General features: G+C 37.0%; 2 protein-coding genes across 2 annotated transcripts in view; both read right to left on the bottom strand.

Annotated features, from left to right (window-relative positions):
* LOC114532938 overlaps nucleotides 1–18,242 on the bottom strand; it is a 48,584-nt gene that overhangs the window by 27,093 nt on the left and 3,249 nt on the right. The gene's annotated exons all lie outside the window — the stretch shown is intronic.
* Nucleotides 4,865–17,579, bottom strand: LOC114532937. Its single transcript, XM_028554523.1, has 2 exons — nucleotides 17,391–17,579; nucleotides 4,865–10,252 (listed from the first exon to the last, which is right to left on the bottom strand). Exon 2 carries the CDS (start codon nucleotides 10,245–10,247, stop codon nucleotides 5,520–5,522), a length of 4,728 nt encoding a protein of 1,575 aa, XP_028410324.1. The 5' UTR covers nucleotides 10,248–10,252; nucleotides 17,391–17,579; the 3' UTR covers nucleotides 4,865–5,519.

Below are 18,242 nucleotides of genomic sequence, written 5' to 3'. Positions count from 1 at the left end.
TATCTTGATAAAATGATAGTTTTCTGAACATTTTAAAATCTTCTAGTTTTTTCTGATACACCCTGTATAGTATATATCGTAACGACATCGACGATAAACAAAACAGGATAAAATACACACCTAAAAATCAGGGGCTCTGCTGAATCAAAGCCCAAAATATATCAAAATCTTTAAAATTTTATTATCATACAATTGAACAACGATAACAACATTCAATATAATTGGATGTACACACCTTTCTTTGAGCGCGGCCTAGCTGAAAAGAATGTTCAGAGTGATATCCAAAACCGCCAAAAAATCATTAAAGCAAAGGTAGATTAAGGCAAATCCAGTGAAATATAAATGCAATATACACTTCGTTGCCGCACAAATCACAATAGCATCACCGTATGTGTTCTCTGGGTAACGTCACCACAACCCACACCTAGCATGCATTGCGTTTCGGTGAAGGTCAAGCAAGGTGTTCCGTACATTTTTCTCAAAAAATGAATATTCAAATACCCAAACTCTTGAGAACTGCTAAACTCTCTGATAAGAATGCTTTTAAATTTTAAATTGGATTTTTTAATCTGAAAAAATCAGGGTTTTCAAAATCAACACACAAACAAAGCGGCAATTTATTAATCAGGTGCGATATCTCTGCCAGTAATTTTTAGGCAAGTATAACAGTATATAAGCCATGTATTCCGGCCAATTTTGGCCAATGAGACTGAAAGCTGTAAATTTATCAAATTTGCTATTTTTTTTAATAGAATAGGATGTACATCATAGTAGCAAAAATTATAATTGATTATGAGTGTTTTCAAGCAAGAATTATAGTCATCTTGCAGATTAAGGGTGGTGAAAACACCAGTGGAGCGTGACGTGTTATTATTATTTTAATAACAATAATGCTTTGTCGGGGGATTAGAATTTATAAATATAGCCAAAAAAACACCAATGTTTGACCATCAGAGTCACAAGTGAAAGTTCTTTAGACTTAAAGTATACGATACATCTGCTGAACATGACATGTCTCCCTGATTCACAGGTTTGGGTGAGTGCCAGGCTGTTGCCTGATCATATTTGTCTTTTTGCGCAACCGGGATTAGAATGTAGTTATAAAATGGTCAAAAGTATTCGTCATGGTTGTCATTTTGGTACAGCTAAAGCGTTTAGTGCGTCTAGTGGGTACCGTACATGCACCGGAGATTTGCCACACAAGTATGTTGCTGCTATTATTTAATACAACAGGGCTAAACAAACTCGATCAAGGGCAAACATATAATACACAACGCATTGTTTTTCCGAAATTGAGTGGGGTTTTATGGGCAACCTTTATAGTATTTTTCTATAATATTAATGTATTATTACACGCTAAGTTGAACTTCCAACATTTATACCAGTTACGACATGACCTTCGTCCACTGGATAAAATCTTTGACGGGACGAAGTTATTACCTGCGGGCAGGACGCGGGTAGTGCAATAGCAAGACGCGGGCGCCTTGTGTGCCGGACGCGGGCAGTACATTGAATTATATGATTGAATGGACGCGGGACAAGTGCGGGCAGGATGCGATATAAATTTTTCTGTACGGTCCGGATTTTTTCTGCAGCCTCTTCAGAAAATATTATCAGTCTCATCAACATGGTTTCGTATGTTTTAAAGTGATGTTAGAAGAGCGCTTGGCCCTACATTTATCAAGGCGTTAAATTCAGCTTAAAAGCTTTGGGGTATGCAGGTAATTCATTAAAGGTTATCCTATCAAAGCTGGGAACCCTACACTCTGAGACGAGTTGCAGTTGCGCGGGTAATGCGGGCCTTGTTTAAGTAAAAAAATTGCCTTTAATGCAAAACTGTTGTTATTCAATTATCTTCTTAGCTACTCCGAAAAGTTAAATTCTCAAGTTACAGAATAAAGGGCCCGTTTCAGTCGTCGAACTTTTCATGTGTCGAATCAAATCGAATCCAATACACTTCTTCCACGTCTACACGATAAATTTGGCACGCGGCACGCTCAATTTCTGGTACGCAGGCCAAAAGGAACTAATTGAATCTCGGCTAAGCGAGGTCATGCCAACAACCTCTTAGAATTTACCACCAAAACCAAACACTATCGTGATCGTATGTTTTATAAACTTAATCGACCACCTGGAAATTCGCGGGATTTACTGATTCAAAGCTCAATGAGACACTATTAATACCTTTATATTATCATGAATTGGAAGAAGACTACGAATATCCAAAATCATTAAAATTACGTATACACACCTTTCCTTGAGTCCTTGAGCACTGACTGAAAAGGATGTTTAGAGTAATAAAAATAGGCAAATAGCTAAAAAATCACAAAGTAGAGGTTGATTGAGGCAATTAAGATGCACTGCGTTTCGGTTGGGACAAGCAAGGTGTTGCGTGATCTATTTACTTCAGGGTTTGTTCATTTGAGGAATCCCGCGTGTCCGACAGATTTTTAGGTTAGTCTAGATAGTCCACAGATTTTTAGGTTTTCTTCGTAACATTTACTTCACGTGGCTTAAAAGACTCGCACGGAAACTAAGCATGCTGTGAAGTCAAAGGTTTGATATATACCAGGGTTAACTCAACTTGAACAGCCTCTATAAAGAACCTCATCAGACATCGTTCACACGGACTTAAGTCCAATTAACTAAGTTAACTAACTAAATTGTGAACTTTTTGATTGCTCTGCCCACTCCAACTACAAAATACCTGGGACCGATTTTATAAAAATCTAGTTATACGACTTCTTTCACAGTTGACAGATTTAGTTAATCACAAGCGGATGTTTTGGATGTAACTGCAATTTAAATAATCGAAATGTACGCCGAAACTAACTGATGATGGTAGTGTACGGAAACAGAGCATTGATGCATGCGCGGGCGAAACAAGAAACGTTGTATTTTCTTCGTAATCCTAAACTACCATGAACATTCAATTTATGCACCAGTCATTATCCAGAGCGTCAATGATCTGTATATGTTCATTGTCTAATTAGAACTCAGTAAAATAGTCAGTAGCTGGTTTTATACTTTTGACGAAATAAATTTACGGTTCTCAAGGCAGAGAGAGATCGAGGAGCCCAGGTATTTTACAACCCCCCTCTCTCCCCCTCCCCACACTACTGTTCGTTACATTATCCGAAACATCAATGATCTAAATGGTCGTCATCCTATTAGCGATCAAAATAGCTTCTTCTATACTTTGGTGAAAAAACTTTCGGTTCGATCCGTTCGCTATGCGACTTCACCAGTTTTCTCCACTATATTGTAGTTTTATTTAAAAAAATCATCACAAAAATCTATATGATACATCATCATCATCATATTTACAATGTCCAATTCGAGGTCCAAAGTTAGGATGTCGATATCGACTGGAAACTTGTTAAATGAATAGACATTCGGCCATTTTGTCTTTAAAATATGGAATAATATTCAAATCTAGTTAAATCAATTATTCTAACTAGTCTATATTGTATTGTAAATCAATTTTAAAACTAATTACCATCATCATATGATCATGCACCAAATGACAACTATTGAGTATTTAATATCGTATCAAGTGCCAAAGGGAACAAAAACAATCATTTAAGATATCAAACGATCACTTCTTGGATTTTTGTTAACTTTATTACTTCTAAAGATATACAGGGTGTATCAAAAAAAGTGTCCCAAATGTAAAATTTTCGTTTTTCAGGATATTTTGCAGAATTTGGCAAATTTTTGTGTTCCTAGAGATAGTTAAGACTTATCTGGTATACCTAGGCCAAGTTTGGTTTTTCATTAACAAAATTATGTTACCGGGGGGGTGGTTCCTTTCCACTGATGTTGAGATGGCTTGCGCGCGAAAATGTGAAGCTGAAATTGAGATATTATTTAGCAGTCTAAAAGTAGGAAAGATTTTTAATAAACTGTCAAAGTTTCAGAAAAAATAATGCATACTGGGAGCAACGCGCGACCCCTAAAGTTGACAAATATTTCATTGCGCGCAGTGGATTAAATGCATCGTTGATTTTAGCGTGACCGATCTCATGCAAGGCTGGGAAAATGAATAAATTAAAGCGAGAAACTGAACAAAAAGACGAAGCGATTTATTCGTGATGTTAATCCTCAGCATGTCCACCATTTCATTCTAAGCAAAATGCGGCTCGTCTAAGCATAGTAAACACTGAACAGCGAACCATTTGTCTGCCCATTCGCCTAGATTTGCCGGTGGTAGCGTAGGCGATTTGCAAGAAAGAATTTCGGACAAAATGGAGAATTTCAGGCAGGACAGACAAATGGTTCGCCGTTCAGTGTTTACCATGCTCAGACGAGCCGCAGTTTGCTTAGAAAGAAATGGTGGAAATGTTGAGGATTAACATCACCAATAAAAATATTGTTATTATATCGCTTCGTCTTTTTGTTCAGTTTCTCGCTTTAATTTATTCATTTGCCCAGCCTTGCATGAGATCGGTCACGCTAAAATCAACGATGCATTTAATCCACTGCGCGCAATGAAATATTTGTCAACTTTAGGGGTCGCGCGTTGCTCCCAGTATGCATTATTTTTTCTGAAACTTTGACAGTTTATTAAAAATCTTTCCTACTTTTAGACAGCTAAATAATATCTCAATTTCAGCTTCACATTTTCGCGCGCAAGCCCTCTCAATATCAGTGGAAAGGAACCACCCCCCCCCCCAGTAACATAATTTTGTTAATGAAAAACTAAACTTGGCCTAGGTATACCAGATAAGTCTTAACTATCTCTAGGAACACAAAAATTTGCTAAATTCTGCAAAATATCCTAAAAAACGAAAATTTTACATTTGGGACACTTTTTTTGATACACCCTGTAGAATGAAGGTATCTTCCATCCGCCATCTTGATTATGCATATTCTTGCTTGGATATGCATGACGTCGTAACCTGGGTGAAAATTCGTTTTGTAACGATTCAGCGAAGTGATAGTTTCATGGTATTACATTCTCACGTATCTCAAATTATAGCGTTTAAATTGTTAGAGTTCTAAACTAAAGCGTAAACATGTAGTTGTTATTTTTTAAGCGTCAACCCTGCTTTGATGTCACGTAATTAGATCTCATTATAAAACAAGATGGCGGATGTATCTCGATAGCCGATGTTTTTGATCGCTAATATCTTTCGAAGTAAGAAAGATAAACAAATTTTGTAAACAGGCTCTATATAGGCTTCCTTTTCAACAAAACAGAAATAATTTTTATTGCCATATCCCTTTAAAAACTGTAACCCGAGTCAGGGAGGCAAGGGAGTGCTATCACTTGCCCAAGGTGAACTCCCAGACTAGCGGAGGAAAGGAGGTGCCTTACATCTCCATTCTAGACCGGCTCCAAGCAAAAGTCTAGCCGCTGCCCGAACTGACAATGACAATTTGCTACAAATTATTCATTATTTCGTTGACGGTAGAAAGTTAGGTAACATCATCAATGTCTTAGCAGCTGAGTTTATCAGCAATCTCGTTCGATGAGTTCTCTTCTGAATAGCTTGAATACTGACACACTCACCAACTTATTTGGTTCCAGTTATTTCGTTCTGCCAATTGATAGCTGCGTTTTTTTTAATTTCTTCTAGCAAAGCGTTATGTGCAATGGACAAACGAATGAATTTCATATCGCCATTTAATTTTGGAAGAGCTAGAACAGTTTCATCTGGGGATAGTTTCATCTCCGCAAATCGCTTTAAGAAATTCTGTCCTGCTGGCGACCATATTTGAGCACCAGAATCCATATCAAACACATGTATACGATGAAGTGATGTTGCGATAATAACCCTATTCTTGTTTAAGCAAAACCAGTTAAGATAAGAGGAGTCATCACTTAAAAGAACTCTTTTAAGACTACGAGTCACTAAATCAAGAATTACGGTTTCACGTACATAAGGGGGCTTGAAATCACCCGTACTAAGTCTAAATGGCTTGCTCTCTGAAAAAACAACAACTTTAGAATCGTTACTAAAGCGAAAAAGCGTATTGAATCGAGTGTAGTAAGACTGAGGTTTTGAAACTCTTTCATAGGAAAGAAAGAAATCAAATTGCAATGCGTTCGTTGAATTTCTTTTCCAAATGTTAAGTGTTTTTTTTCCAATACTGAGGACAAAGACACCATCGGGCGAAACCAAAATATTCACGACAGGTAAAGTGGTTATTTGTGGTTCACCATCCCTGTTAACATCAAGAACTTTCACAGGTGCTGTCTCCCCGAATTTAAGGAAGAGCAAGCCCCCAGAAAATTCAACCACTTGTGACGCTGAAACGAACTCGTTTCGTAAATAAGTTAAAGAATGTTGTTCGCCCTTAGTAAATAGGATCTTTGAATTTCTCCACACTGGAAATTTCCAAAGGCATGGCATCCCGTCGATAGAATTGAAAACGAACAAGAATTCTTTCGACAACCAACAAACAAATGGCGTCTCGCCTTGATCTACTTTAAAACGTTGCTCAACTTGTCTTTTGTCGACATTCCATATCTTGATGTATCCATCTGAGGAGCAAGTTGCTAGTCGAGAGCTATCTGGGGAGAATGAACTCCAATAAACAATGACGACGGGGGGTATTGCCACTGGCGTCCTTAAAACGAGCAGTTTACTTTCATTTGAGTAGAGCCAATGATCATTGTCAATCGCAGCTAGTTCTTCATATCCACTGAACATATTATCTCTGTCGAAGGTGAACGTGAAACAGTCCCACGCGGCCAGAGTGGTAAAATGAGTGGTTTCTACAACATTCAAAGAGTCATCTTCCAATGCAATGTAGCATTCGACACCATTGTAGATTCCGGTGGAAAGGTGATAATTGTGCCCAAAAGGCAGGACACATAAAAACAATTTGCATTTTTCTGGACATCTGCATACTCCATATGTCGGTTGTTTTGCAATTCCTGGCCAAAAACAACGTTTACATTTGCCACTGCGTAATGCATTTCCTTTCTTAATTTCCGGCAGAATTCGCTCATCGCATCGTTGCAGTGTAAAAGCATTCCAAATGGAAAACGAATCCTCAACAACATATTTTACTGGATCAATTCTGAATCTAAAATCATAATCACTACGTCTGCAAAATTCGAAATAGTTGATTTTATCAAATGCGACGATGAACAGCCCTGTAATGTCAAAAGTGCACCAATTAACAAAAACTCCAGTTTCGAGTTCAGATATAAGTCTTTTCCTAGCCACATCCCATATCTTCATTGGATCGCAACCATGGCTAGTGATCAGCCTCAGGCCATTCGGGGAAAATGCACAAGATATAAAGGTCTCCGAATATTCGGCGAAAAACGCGAGTTCCTTTTTCTGAGCGATATCAAGCACCGTTTCGAGTTTTCCAAACAAAAGAAACGAATCATCCGGAGCAAATGTAACAGATGAAATTCCCTTATATCCAGTTTCATACTGCCATTCCTCAAACAATGTTGGCACAGACACTAGTGAGATAGTTCCATCTTTCATTGCAACAGCTGCCGTGGTTTTATCTTTAGACAAGGAGACAGCTGTAATCTCCGTTTCTACATGCCATTCTTCAAGTGGAAGAACATCGACATCATTTTCGACAAACAAAGGAACATACAATGACAAAACTGACCGGGCAAATGTTTTCTCCTCATCATTAAAGTAGTCATTTGATGGACGTGCCAAGATTCTTTCTAAGTATAACAATTCAGGAGGACACGAATAAGAGACGAAGGTTTTCCATTCGTACTGTAATTCTTCCTCAAAGATTGCGCGATGCCACCTCAACCGCGCTCGCAATTTATTGTTTATTTGTACAGTTCCTCCTCGCAGTTTATCAATTTTAGAAAGAAATTTATTCCATGTGTCAAACAATGTGATATAACAGTCTTCAATATGATGCATAATAGCACATACTATAGCAACGTCCACAAACCATGAAAAGCTATCCAGCATATCACATCGATTAAGCAGATGATCAGAGCCAAAATACAAAGCATAGTTTTCACCAGGAGTTAGCTCACGCTTATATTCGGAGAGTGGTCTTCGTTTAATTTCTTCAAATGTTTGTTCGCATACAAGCCAAAGCGATTTATTTCCATCGCTGATGTTAACAACATAATCATGGCCTTCGTATCCTCGTGCTAGAAGCCAATCAATAACAGTTTTATGAAAGACAGTGACCATATCATCAGCAACGTACAGCAAACACGATATCACTTCATTGACTTGGGCGATAATTCTTCTAGTCTCGCGACAATCTGGAGCCAATCCAAGTGCCTTAGCGACAAAAGTGAGCGGGAGAGATCTTTGAGCAGCGACTAGTATTTCCAAAAATTTCAACACATCAAGACGGCAGTGCTGTAGCTCCTTTAGCTCCTTTTCGAGACGTTTGAAATATTTTTCATAAACCGAGCCTATGCCTTTAGGAAGAAACTTGACGATTTCATTGGAAGTTACGTTAGCAAGGTCGTCGCGTTTTCCCAGCTCGTATTGACAGTGGTAGGCATACAGAAACGATCCCTCGCACATTTTGACCAGCCTCTTAAACACAACTGAATAACTATCCTCTTCTCTTTCAAGCAGCTTTGGAAGGCAAAATTTAAGATAAATTTCAATATCTGAGTCATTCTTTTCGTCATCATTTTCAATATTGATGTTAGGAATATCGTTGAGTTTGGCAATGGAAATTTCAGGCCTGCTTGTAATCAAGAATTTTATGCAATCTGGAAGCTCTGAAAAACATTCAGAAATCAAACTAACAATGTCACTCCTGTCATTTGCCTCACTTTCATCCAAACCATCAATCACGATCAAACTGGGTTCAGCTACTTCCAATTCATCCAATGGATTTTGCAAGTATATTCGAAAGGCCTCTTTCATAGTGTAGATTTTATGAGGTCGCTTTAATTGATCGAGAAGCTTCTCTTTAAAACCATCGACATTCTTGCACATTTGACTTGCAAGAGACTGCAGCATCGCAGTAGGATTTCTCAGGTTTGCATCGCGGAAGTCACAAAAAAAGCAAGCAGCCAATTTTCCCTTCTCCCTAAAAATTTCACACATTTTTGCTGCGAATACACTTTTCCCAAAACCAGGCCCAGCTTTCAATAACAATAGCTTTGATTCTTGCTCATTCTCATTAAACCAATCCTCCACGCGCTTTAGTAGCCACTCTCTTGTACCAGGAAAGAAATACTTCATCTTTCCTTTTATTTTACCCGCGAAATTATGCTTTGCAAGTTTTTGCAAGAGATCTTCATCTTTGTAGCGATTTATCTCAATATCCGTATCGTCGACACCTTTCAGGGGATGTGTTGTCGAGATTTGGGATCGTTGTTGCAAACCTAAACGTTTCTTGATTTGCTTTATATCTTTAACATCTTTCATATCTTTAACACGATCTTTCATATCATTGACATCATCTTTCGTACTTTTAACATCATCTTTAATATCTTTAACATCATCTTTCATATCTTTAACATCATCTTTCGTACCTTTAACATCATCTTTCATATCTTTAACATCTCGTTTCATATCTTCAACATCATCTTTCATATCTTCAACATCATCTTTCATATCTTTAACATCATCTTTCGTACCTTTAACATCATCTTTCATATCTTTAACATCTCGTTTCATATCTTCAACATCATCTTTCATATCTTTAACATCATCTTTCGTACCTTTAACATCATCTTTCATATCTGTAACATCATCTTTCGTATCTTTAACATCAGTGCTCAGATCTTCTAACTTTTCTTGAAAGTTTTTAGAAACTTCCACATAATTAATTTCGGGTGATAGTGGAGATGTTTTTAAATCGTCAATATCCTTCTGTGGAATTTTCAATTCAAGCAATGCTTGACAAATTTTCACCCACAAGGATTCGAATGTGGCGTCATCCATCCGAGTTGCCTTCGCATGTGCATAGTCATTTCGCCATGTCTTGATTCTTATTATGTTTGCTTGCAGAGACCTATCAGTGTCAAGAGGCACTGCATCCCATCCTTTCGATGGTAAACCACAAATCTTCCGGAATAGAACTGTGAGTAATGAAATATCAAAGGTTTTGGAATCTGGAGGTTTGCCGGACGGGGGGTACAGTAATTCCCACTGGGACTTATTAATAACTCCAAACTTCAACCTTAGCAGAGATTTTTTCCAGGCAGCAAGAACCGCAGGCAAATTAGCAGGAGGATGGATAGCATCAAATTCTTTTCTCAACGCTTCAGTTCCTTTATCAACTAATAATCTGGCGAGTCTCATAAAGTTTGCCGTTTCTTGTGACATGTTGACTGCAATGACAATAAAACAAGGAAAACAATAATCAATTGCTCAAGATTTTACGCCGTGTAAATATTTTGCGTAATTTACGTGACCAATCAAGAAGGAGGTTTAGTTAGTAGATACATAACGAGCATTATCGTCTGAGCTAAATTTAGTCATCTGTTTTTGCTAAAATATATATGGAACGATGGTAACTCGGCAAGACAATGGGGCATCAAAGAGAGAGGAAAATATGGCGTAGAAGTGATTATGTAAATATTACCCCCGGCTCGTGGCCACTTTGTTTCGTTCTTATCACAAATGACGTTATACCGTGTATCTATAATCGAACAGTTGCAACACCAACTGCATTGCAGTTTTAAACAATGGAAAGTCCACAAAAATAAACTTTTTGAAAGATTAATAGACCTTTTTCAGCTTATATGCAAATTAACCCATTTCAAGTCACATGGTCTGAAATGGTCAAGTTTTATTGGCTATTCCACGATCACAACATCTGAAATGGGTTCATTGGCATGATGACCACGGTAGAAAATTTTCAAAACTTCTACGGAGTGTTATGTTCTGTATTTTTTCCAATTACCTAGTGGTCCCTGGAACATTACACGCAGTTTTAATATCTTTTTATCCATTTGTTTATTCAGAATTTCACGATAGCAAATTAGGATGTTTCATTGCATTTAAACAACCCAACCAATTAAATGAAATCTTTTGTGTAGAGTGTTGTCCGAAGCAAACAAATGTCCCCTCATTGGAAGGGAAAAGATCACCAGAAAGATCACTTTCTTGAGAAAGTCCGGCTTAAAAAAGGATTACACTTTTGATATACCTTGTACAAAGAGTACTGTAGAATTATTGGGTCTTACGCATGCTGCATTTGATTTTACGAAGTGCTTAAAGAAAGCCACCAGGCAGTCTCAGTGGAACCTGAGAAAATTAAAAAACAATCTCAGATGATTATCACAAAGCCGTAAATGACGATACATTTACCCTTGCGATGGAAAACCTATTGCTGTTATGCGATAAAGCTGAGTTACAAAGGCAAGCAAGATTAATGCAAAAGGTTTTGCTTAGAAGAAAAAGGTGCCAAGATCAAAAGAATTTGGAAATTCTTCTCCTGTGCCATCAAAAAGAAAATATTAAGCCAGATGTTAGATAGAACTCCCAGAAGAGAGAAAAACAGCTCCAAGAAGATCTAGTAGAGGTTGAATTGCAGATTAACTACGCTGTTAAACAACGTGAAAGATTTGCTAACATGAGTAATTTCATCAAGGGATTAGATATGTCGAAAGAGATGGAAGACCTGAGAAAAAAGAAAAGAAAATATGAAGAAGAGATAACACTTCTGAAGAAAAAGAGTCTTGCGTGTGAAAAAGTGCACGGAGAAGAAAAAACAAAATCAACTACCCAAAAAGGTGACATGCGACAGTTCTTGTGCAGGAGAACTGGAGATTCGACATCCACACAAGGTGGTCAAAGTACATTCAGCGAGGAATCCCATCTCACAACGACTGATCAAAGTACATGCTCAACCAGTGAAAATACTGAAGTCACCCCAACTAGCCAGAGTACATTCTCATTCAGTGAAGTCGCTGAGAGACAAATCATACTTATTGATCAGTCTACGATTTCATTAATTGTGAAGCAAAAACCCACTCCTACTGGTCAAAGAAAATCCTCATCCAATGAAGACGCAGAAGAGCAAGTCACTCCGACTGGTCAAAATACAGATGGATTGTTACGCAGCGAAGACGTGCGAGATGTATAGCAGGATTTCGAGGAACATGGTCCACTGTACGTTTAAATTTGAGTGACATCGACAAGAACTATTAGGATGGATTGTATATTTCACAAGTGAACAGTGTCTCTTTGAGGGAATATGTATAGTGTACAAATCTGAATATTGATGAAGGTACCACATTTCAAAGTGCTCCGAATGAGGAAATCTGATAATCATGGCGGCACATATTGACAACGAAGGAATTTTAAAAGTATCCGAGGTTTACAAGAAACAATTTCCGGAAAGTAAATATCAGTCAGACAATTTTGTAAGAAGACTGATGCAATTACCAGTTTGTTACCAATTTGTTATTTTAAAAAACGGGTATCGGAATTCGGGACAGAACAAAGTTGGATAAACAAACCTTGAAATCTTTGTGTGAAATCGCCTAGACTGAATCTGACAGGAAATTGATACAGTCTGCAGCAATATAGATATGTCCAGCAAGAAAGCCAAGCAACTTATATGGTATAGAGAATCATTCTCAAAAGTTAAATCAGGTAAAGGAAGCAATTGCAAATTATCAAGAAATCAAGGAAGAGATTATGAAACTTTCACATCTGGACGAAACTGCATTACTGCGATCGATGGGCGGTGCATTTCTATGTTGAAAAGCATTCCCCGAATTTCTGAAGTAATATCTTTCTTTCTTACGAATTCAAATCGTCAAAAACGCCACAAATTTGCACAAGATACGGGACATGTCGCAGTGCTCGGAAGCTTTCGTCCAATTGGGTAATGCTTTTCTATGCTTTCTGAAGAACGAAGCTATGCTTTTGGTTGAGACAGAAATGTACTGTTTAAGTTCAGCCATTGAAAATCATTCTTGCGAGGAGCTGCGACACGGCCAAGATACTCACTAAAAACTTTTTTAAAATGTAAGCCCGCCCACAAGCCAAAACAAATATCAGTTTGCGGTAATTTTCATCGACGCGAGGACGTGAGCAACGGTGAGGACACATTTAGGCCTCGAGCGCTCAGTCCATCTAATAAAATTATATGTCAGTGGCCTCGACTGGTTTTTGCACGCGAAGAATATTTTTATATTTGATTTTGTTTTTGTCATTATGAAAACGGAGTTTATAAATGAAATTATAATGTCCCCTATCACATAACACATTGAGATTTATATATAGTGAAATACATTTGAGAATATTCAGTAAAGTTGTCTTTACCACAAAAGAATGACTTTTAAAGCCGTGCCGGGTGAGATATTATCAAGTGTAAAATCTCCCGACTTCATTATACACGGTGAATTCGGTCACATGCTAATTTTGTCTTGTTAAACTTGTCTTCTTGTTTGTTTAACTTTGTTAAACCGTAAAAAGTCATGACCACATTCGAATTTCCCTCTAATGTAATTAAAATATATAATTATATAGATATTTATGGCTTTGAACTTTTACTCATACGACAGAAAGTTGCTACGGCATCAGTATAGTCGTAATTGTCGTGAAGATGCATGTCAAATTGATTGATGTGATAGAATATAACCAATATATTTACAATATATGAATTAATGTTTGCACGCATATTCTTTAAATATTCAGTAAGTAAAACTTTCTCAATTCTCCCACGCGACTAATTTTAATTTTGGGCCTTTTGGCCAATCGAAATAAATAGTGGTCGCAAGTGACATATATATTTGTGACCAACCTATTGGCTCCGCGGTTCATTCAACTTCCTGCTTCTGCGTGTTAACGTCAGCGGCTCATTCGACCTTCTAGCTTCTTCGTGCTCAATATCAGCTGCGAATGGGAACGTTTTCTCGCATACGACACGTTACGTTAATACAAAGGGTAATATAATAGTGCATTTTATTATGCGCACCCAGTACGCTTGTGTACGCTTTCTAAACGTACTCGATCAAAACTAAACGACTGCACGCATATTCTGTTTGCTCGAACAAAACTAAAGAAATGTATATTATGTGTACTCGATCGAAGCTATAAACGGCACTGCTCGATGACTCGAACAACACTAAGCAAGGGAACGCGTGTTCTGTGAACTTGATCGAAGTTAAACGAATGCACGCGTATACCTGCGCGATCAAAATTAAACGTCTGTGCGCATATTCTATGTCTCGATCGAACTAAACAACTGCTTTTGCACATCTGCTTTCATTTATAAACTTTCTCCGTCTTAAAGCACAAGCAAAAACACTCCTTTAGCTCGAGTAAACTATTAGAAAGTGTCTTGTTTATTGTTTTATACAGGTTCGAACTTCGAAGCCAGACCGATGACCGAGCGATGTGATCAGTAACTCTTGGTACTTGGTACAATACGCGCGGCCATTGCATCTATCGCAACAATTCAAGAACGAAATTCTATTTGGTTATCCCACGAACAAAACACCTTTTTAAATACGAATGATTCCATTTAAACAACTAACACTGCGCGGACAGTATGTTAATGAATCCGTCGCTTAAACATAATATTGGGTTATGGACATGATCACGAGATCATACGTTTTTACATCTCTCCGATTCTCTCGTATACATATACTGACAAGGATGGGCTATACACTTCAGTTTTTCACACGCCCGTGTACCCTCAGAAAAGTTAAAATCGTCACAAATACTATTCATTGAAATTTTAACCTAATACAATAAAATGAAAGAATTTAGTTTCTGGATTAAGTATGTGCGTGCCGATTGTCACAGGTATGGTAATATGACGCTTCTTGTCGCGTTTATCCAGCAAGCCAAGCTTGCTTGTTTAATAACCTTTATCTTTGGTAACTTTCGTTCTATTGATTACTAGAGCTTGCGCTTTCAAAGTCGTTGTTTTTACATTAAACACGATAGGTTCATGGAATTAAAAAAATTCATTCCATTGGCACTTGAAGCAGTGTTGCAATAAAATGATGTGGCGTAATAAAGTATCAAATAGCAAACTCATGCGTCAAAGACATAATTTTATTGACTATTAGGCATTCGAAAGGATCGAAATATCGAAACGAATCTACGTTTTACATTTTGCTTGTACTAATTTCATATGCCTTCATCAATTCTATTTTAAAGGCGTGTAAATGATGTAATATAATAAATAAAGTATCAAATACTAAACTCATCAAAGACACAATTTTATCGAGGATGCAATGTTTTGAATCATGCTTATATTGCATTCTCAAGATGTCTTGTTCATTCCAAATTAGATTTTAACACTTTACTTTTTCAAACTGTCCGGTGTCCATGGTTTTTGCTACCTTTGTTTCCCCATACGAGCTTAAAACAATGTTCGGGAGTGTGAAAATTTACTCTGTCGAGGAATTGCTCAGAATTTTCATTCTCTTGTTTTTTGCATAAAATAGCTATATAATACGCGCGGCCGTTGCATAGGTCGAAACAATTTAAGAACGAAATTCTATTTGGTTATCCAGAGAACAAAACACCTTTTTAAATACGAATGATTCCATTTGAACAACTAACACTGCGCGGACAGTATGTTAATGAGTCCGTCACTTTAACATAATATTGGGTTATAGACATGATCACTAGATCATACGTTTTTACATCTCTCGTTACATATACTGACAAGGCTATACACTTCAGTTTTTCATACGCTCGTGTACCCTCAGAAAAGTTAAAATCGTCACAAACACTACTCATTGAATAACTACATAACTTAATAACTTAGTTTCTGTATTAAGTATGTGCGTGCTAATTGTCACAGGTATGGTAATATGACGCGTTTATCCAGAAAGCCAATGTTTACTTCTTTAATAAATTTTGTCTTTGGTAACTTTCTTTCCATTGATTACTAAAGCTTGCGCTTTCAAAGTCGTTGTTTTTACATTAAACACGATAGGTTCATGGAATTAAAAAATTCATTCCATTGGCACTTGAAGCAGTGTTGCAATAAAATGATGTGGCGTAATAAAGTATCAAATAGCAAACTCATGCGTCAAAGACATAATTTTATTGACTATTAGGCATTCGAAAGGATCGAAATATCGAAACGAATCTACATTTTACATTTTGCTTGTACTAATTTCATATGCCTTCATCAATTCTATTTTAAAGGCGTGTAAATGATGTAATATAATAAATAAAGTATCAAATACTAAACTCATCAAAGACACAATTTTATCGAGGATGCAATGTTTTGAATCATGCTTATATTGCATTCTCAAGATGTCTTGTTCATTCCAAATTAGATTTTAACACTTTACTTTTTCAAACTGTCCGGTGTCCATGGTTTTTGCTACCTTTGTTTCCCCCACGAGCTTAAAACAATGTTCGGGAGTGTGAAAATTTACTCTGTCGAGGAATTGCTCAGAATTTTCATTCTCTTGTTTTTTGCATAAAATAGCTATATAATACGCGCGGCCGTTGCATAGGTCGAAACAATTTAAGAACGAAATTCTATTTGGTTATCCAGAGAACAAAACACCTTTTTAGATACGAATGACTTCATTTAAACAACTAACACTGCGCGGACAGTATGCTAATGAATCCGTCACTTTAACATAATATTGGGTTATAGACATGATCACGAGATCATACGTTTTTACATCTCTCGTTACATATACTGACAAGGCTATACACTTCAGTTTTTCATACGCTCGTGTACCCTCAGAAAAGTTAAAATCGTCACAAATACTACTCATTGAATAACTACATAACTTAATAACTTAGTTTCTGTATTAAGTTGTGCGTGCTAATTGTCACAGGTATGGTAATATGACGCGTTTATCCAGAAAGCCAATGTTACTTGTTTAATAAATTTTGTCTTTAGTAACTTTCGTTCCATTGATTATTAGAGCTTGCGCTTTCAAAGTCGTTGTTTTTACATTAAACACGATAGGTTCATGGAATTAAAAAATTCATTCCATTGGCACTTGAAGCAGTGTTGCAATAAAATGATGTGGCGTAATAAAGTATCAAATAGCAAACTCATGAAAAAAGACATAATTTTATTGACTATTAGGCAGAATTTTTATTCTCTTGTCTTTTGCATAAATATATTTGCAAAACAATTTCTAGTTAGATTCACCAGAAGTATAAAAACTTTGACTGTTGCCTGTACATAGTCAAATACATAAGTGGATAAATTCGTCCCTATTTTTATACTCTTGCATTGACGCATTGTATTCCCTACTTGCAAAGGCATTTTCATAACAGCAATTGTACCTAATTTTGAGCCCCTCCTGTCATATTTGTTTACGATAGTATCGCGTCGGCGGGCAGTACAATCCGTGTGGTGAAGAACTTGTGAATTGACAGCCCAAAGCGAGAAAACAATGTCAGAAACCGCGTCTGATAAACACACCGTATATAGGCGAAGCTAAGGTCGCTTTTCTATAAGTTACGACTTGTATAATCAAATACCAACAAATATTTCAACATCTAGGAATAACTCACCGATAAAGTGATCTTCAAACTACCAAAAATTCAAGCAACAATTATAATTGTTATAACCGGGAAAAAAATTCAGTAGGATTCGACGTACACAACAAACGACCATGGCGTACTGTCGTGTGATATTACCATACATATATGATGGGTGTAATTCAAGTGGTCTCTGAATCACCCGGCATGCAATGCGATGTCGAAAAAAGGTCAAGCAAGGCGACATTGAAAACGAATTTTGTATCGGTAAGCCAGAGGAGGTTGGACAGCTGTCACGTGAATTTCTCGACCAATGAGATTGCGCTATTTTCCAAGCGTGCTTGCGAAGATTTTGAGCGAGAAAATTTACATAAGACGGAGAAACATAAAAATATTGAGTATATTTTTTAAAGTTTACTGATTAAAACGCATATTTTTTGAAAAAAGATTCATTGGACTGGCGATATCTGTCGAGATTATCGAGGTAAGCGTTACTTTTTAAGTCGATTTTTATAACTGAAGTTGGTCGGGTCGTTCCGAAGTGATGAGTCATGTGCTTGTCTGTTTACAATTTTCAAAGTTGAAAATCTCGAATTCCTGTGGTTCGATTTTTGAGATTCTTTGTAAGAATGAAGTTAAGTATGTAAAAAAAAAATCGGCTGGATCGACCCCTTGCGACCCCACACCATTTCCGAGATATCGGGCTTTGAATTTACCACTCTTGTTTTGAGATGTTCAAAATAGCGCATTTCGGGTCAATGGGATATTTCCCTTTCAAATATTGTTTAACTACATAATTTGTAATATTAATGTAAATTTTATTTGTATTCATGGTTTAACTTCCTTAGTTATTAACATTTAGACGGGAAAATAGTATTTTTTTGT

The sequence above is a fragment of the Dendronephthya gigantea genome, unplaced genomic scaffold (genome assembly GCF_004324835.1).
Source record: "Dendronephthya gigantea isolate DGI-Jeju-01 unplaced genomic scaffold, DenGig_1.0 000082F, whole genome shotgun sequence".
In the NCBI taxonomy this organism is placed as follows: Eukaryota; Metazoa; Cnidaria; class Anthozoa; order Malacalcyonacea; family Nephtheidae; genus Dendronephthya; species Dendronephthya gigantea.
The sequence above is the reverse complement of the archived record's forward strand: the minus strand, read 5'-3'. Positions and strand labels throughout refer to the sequence as shown.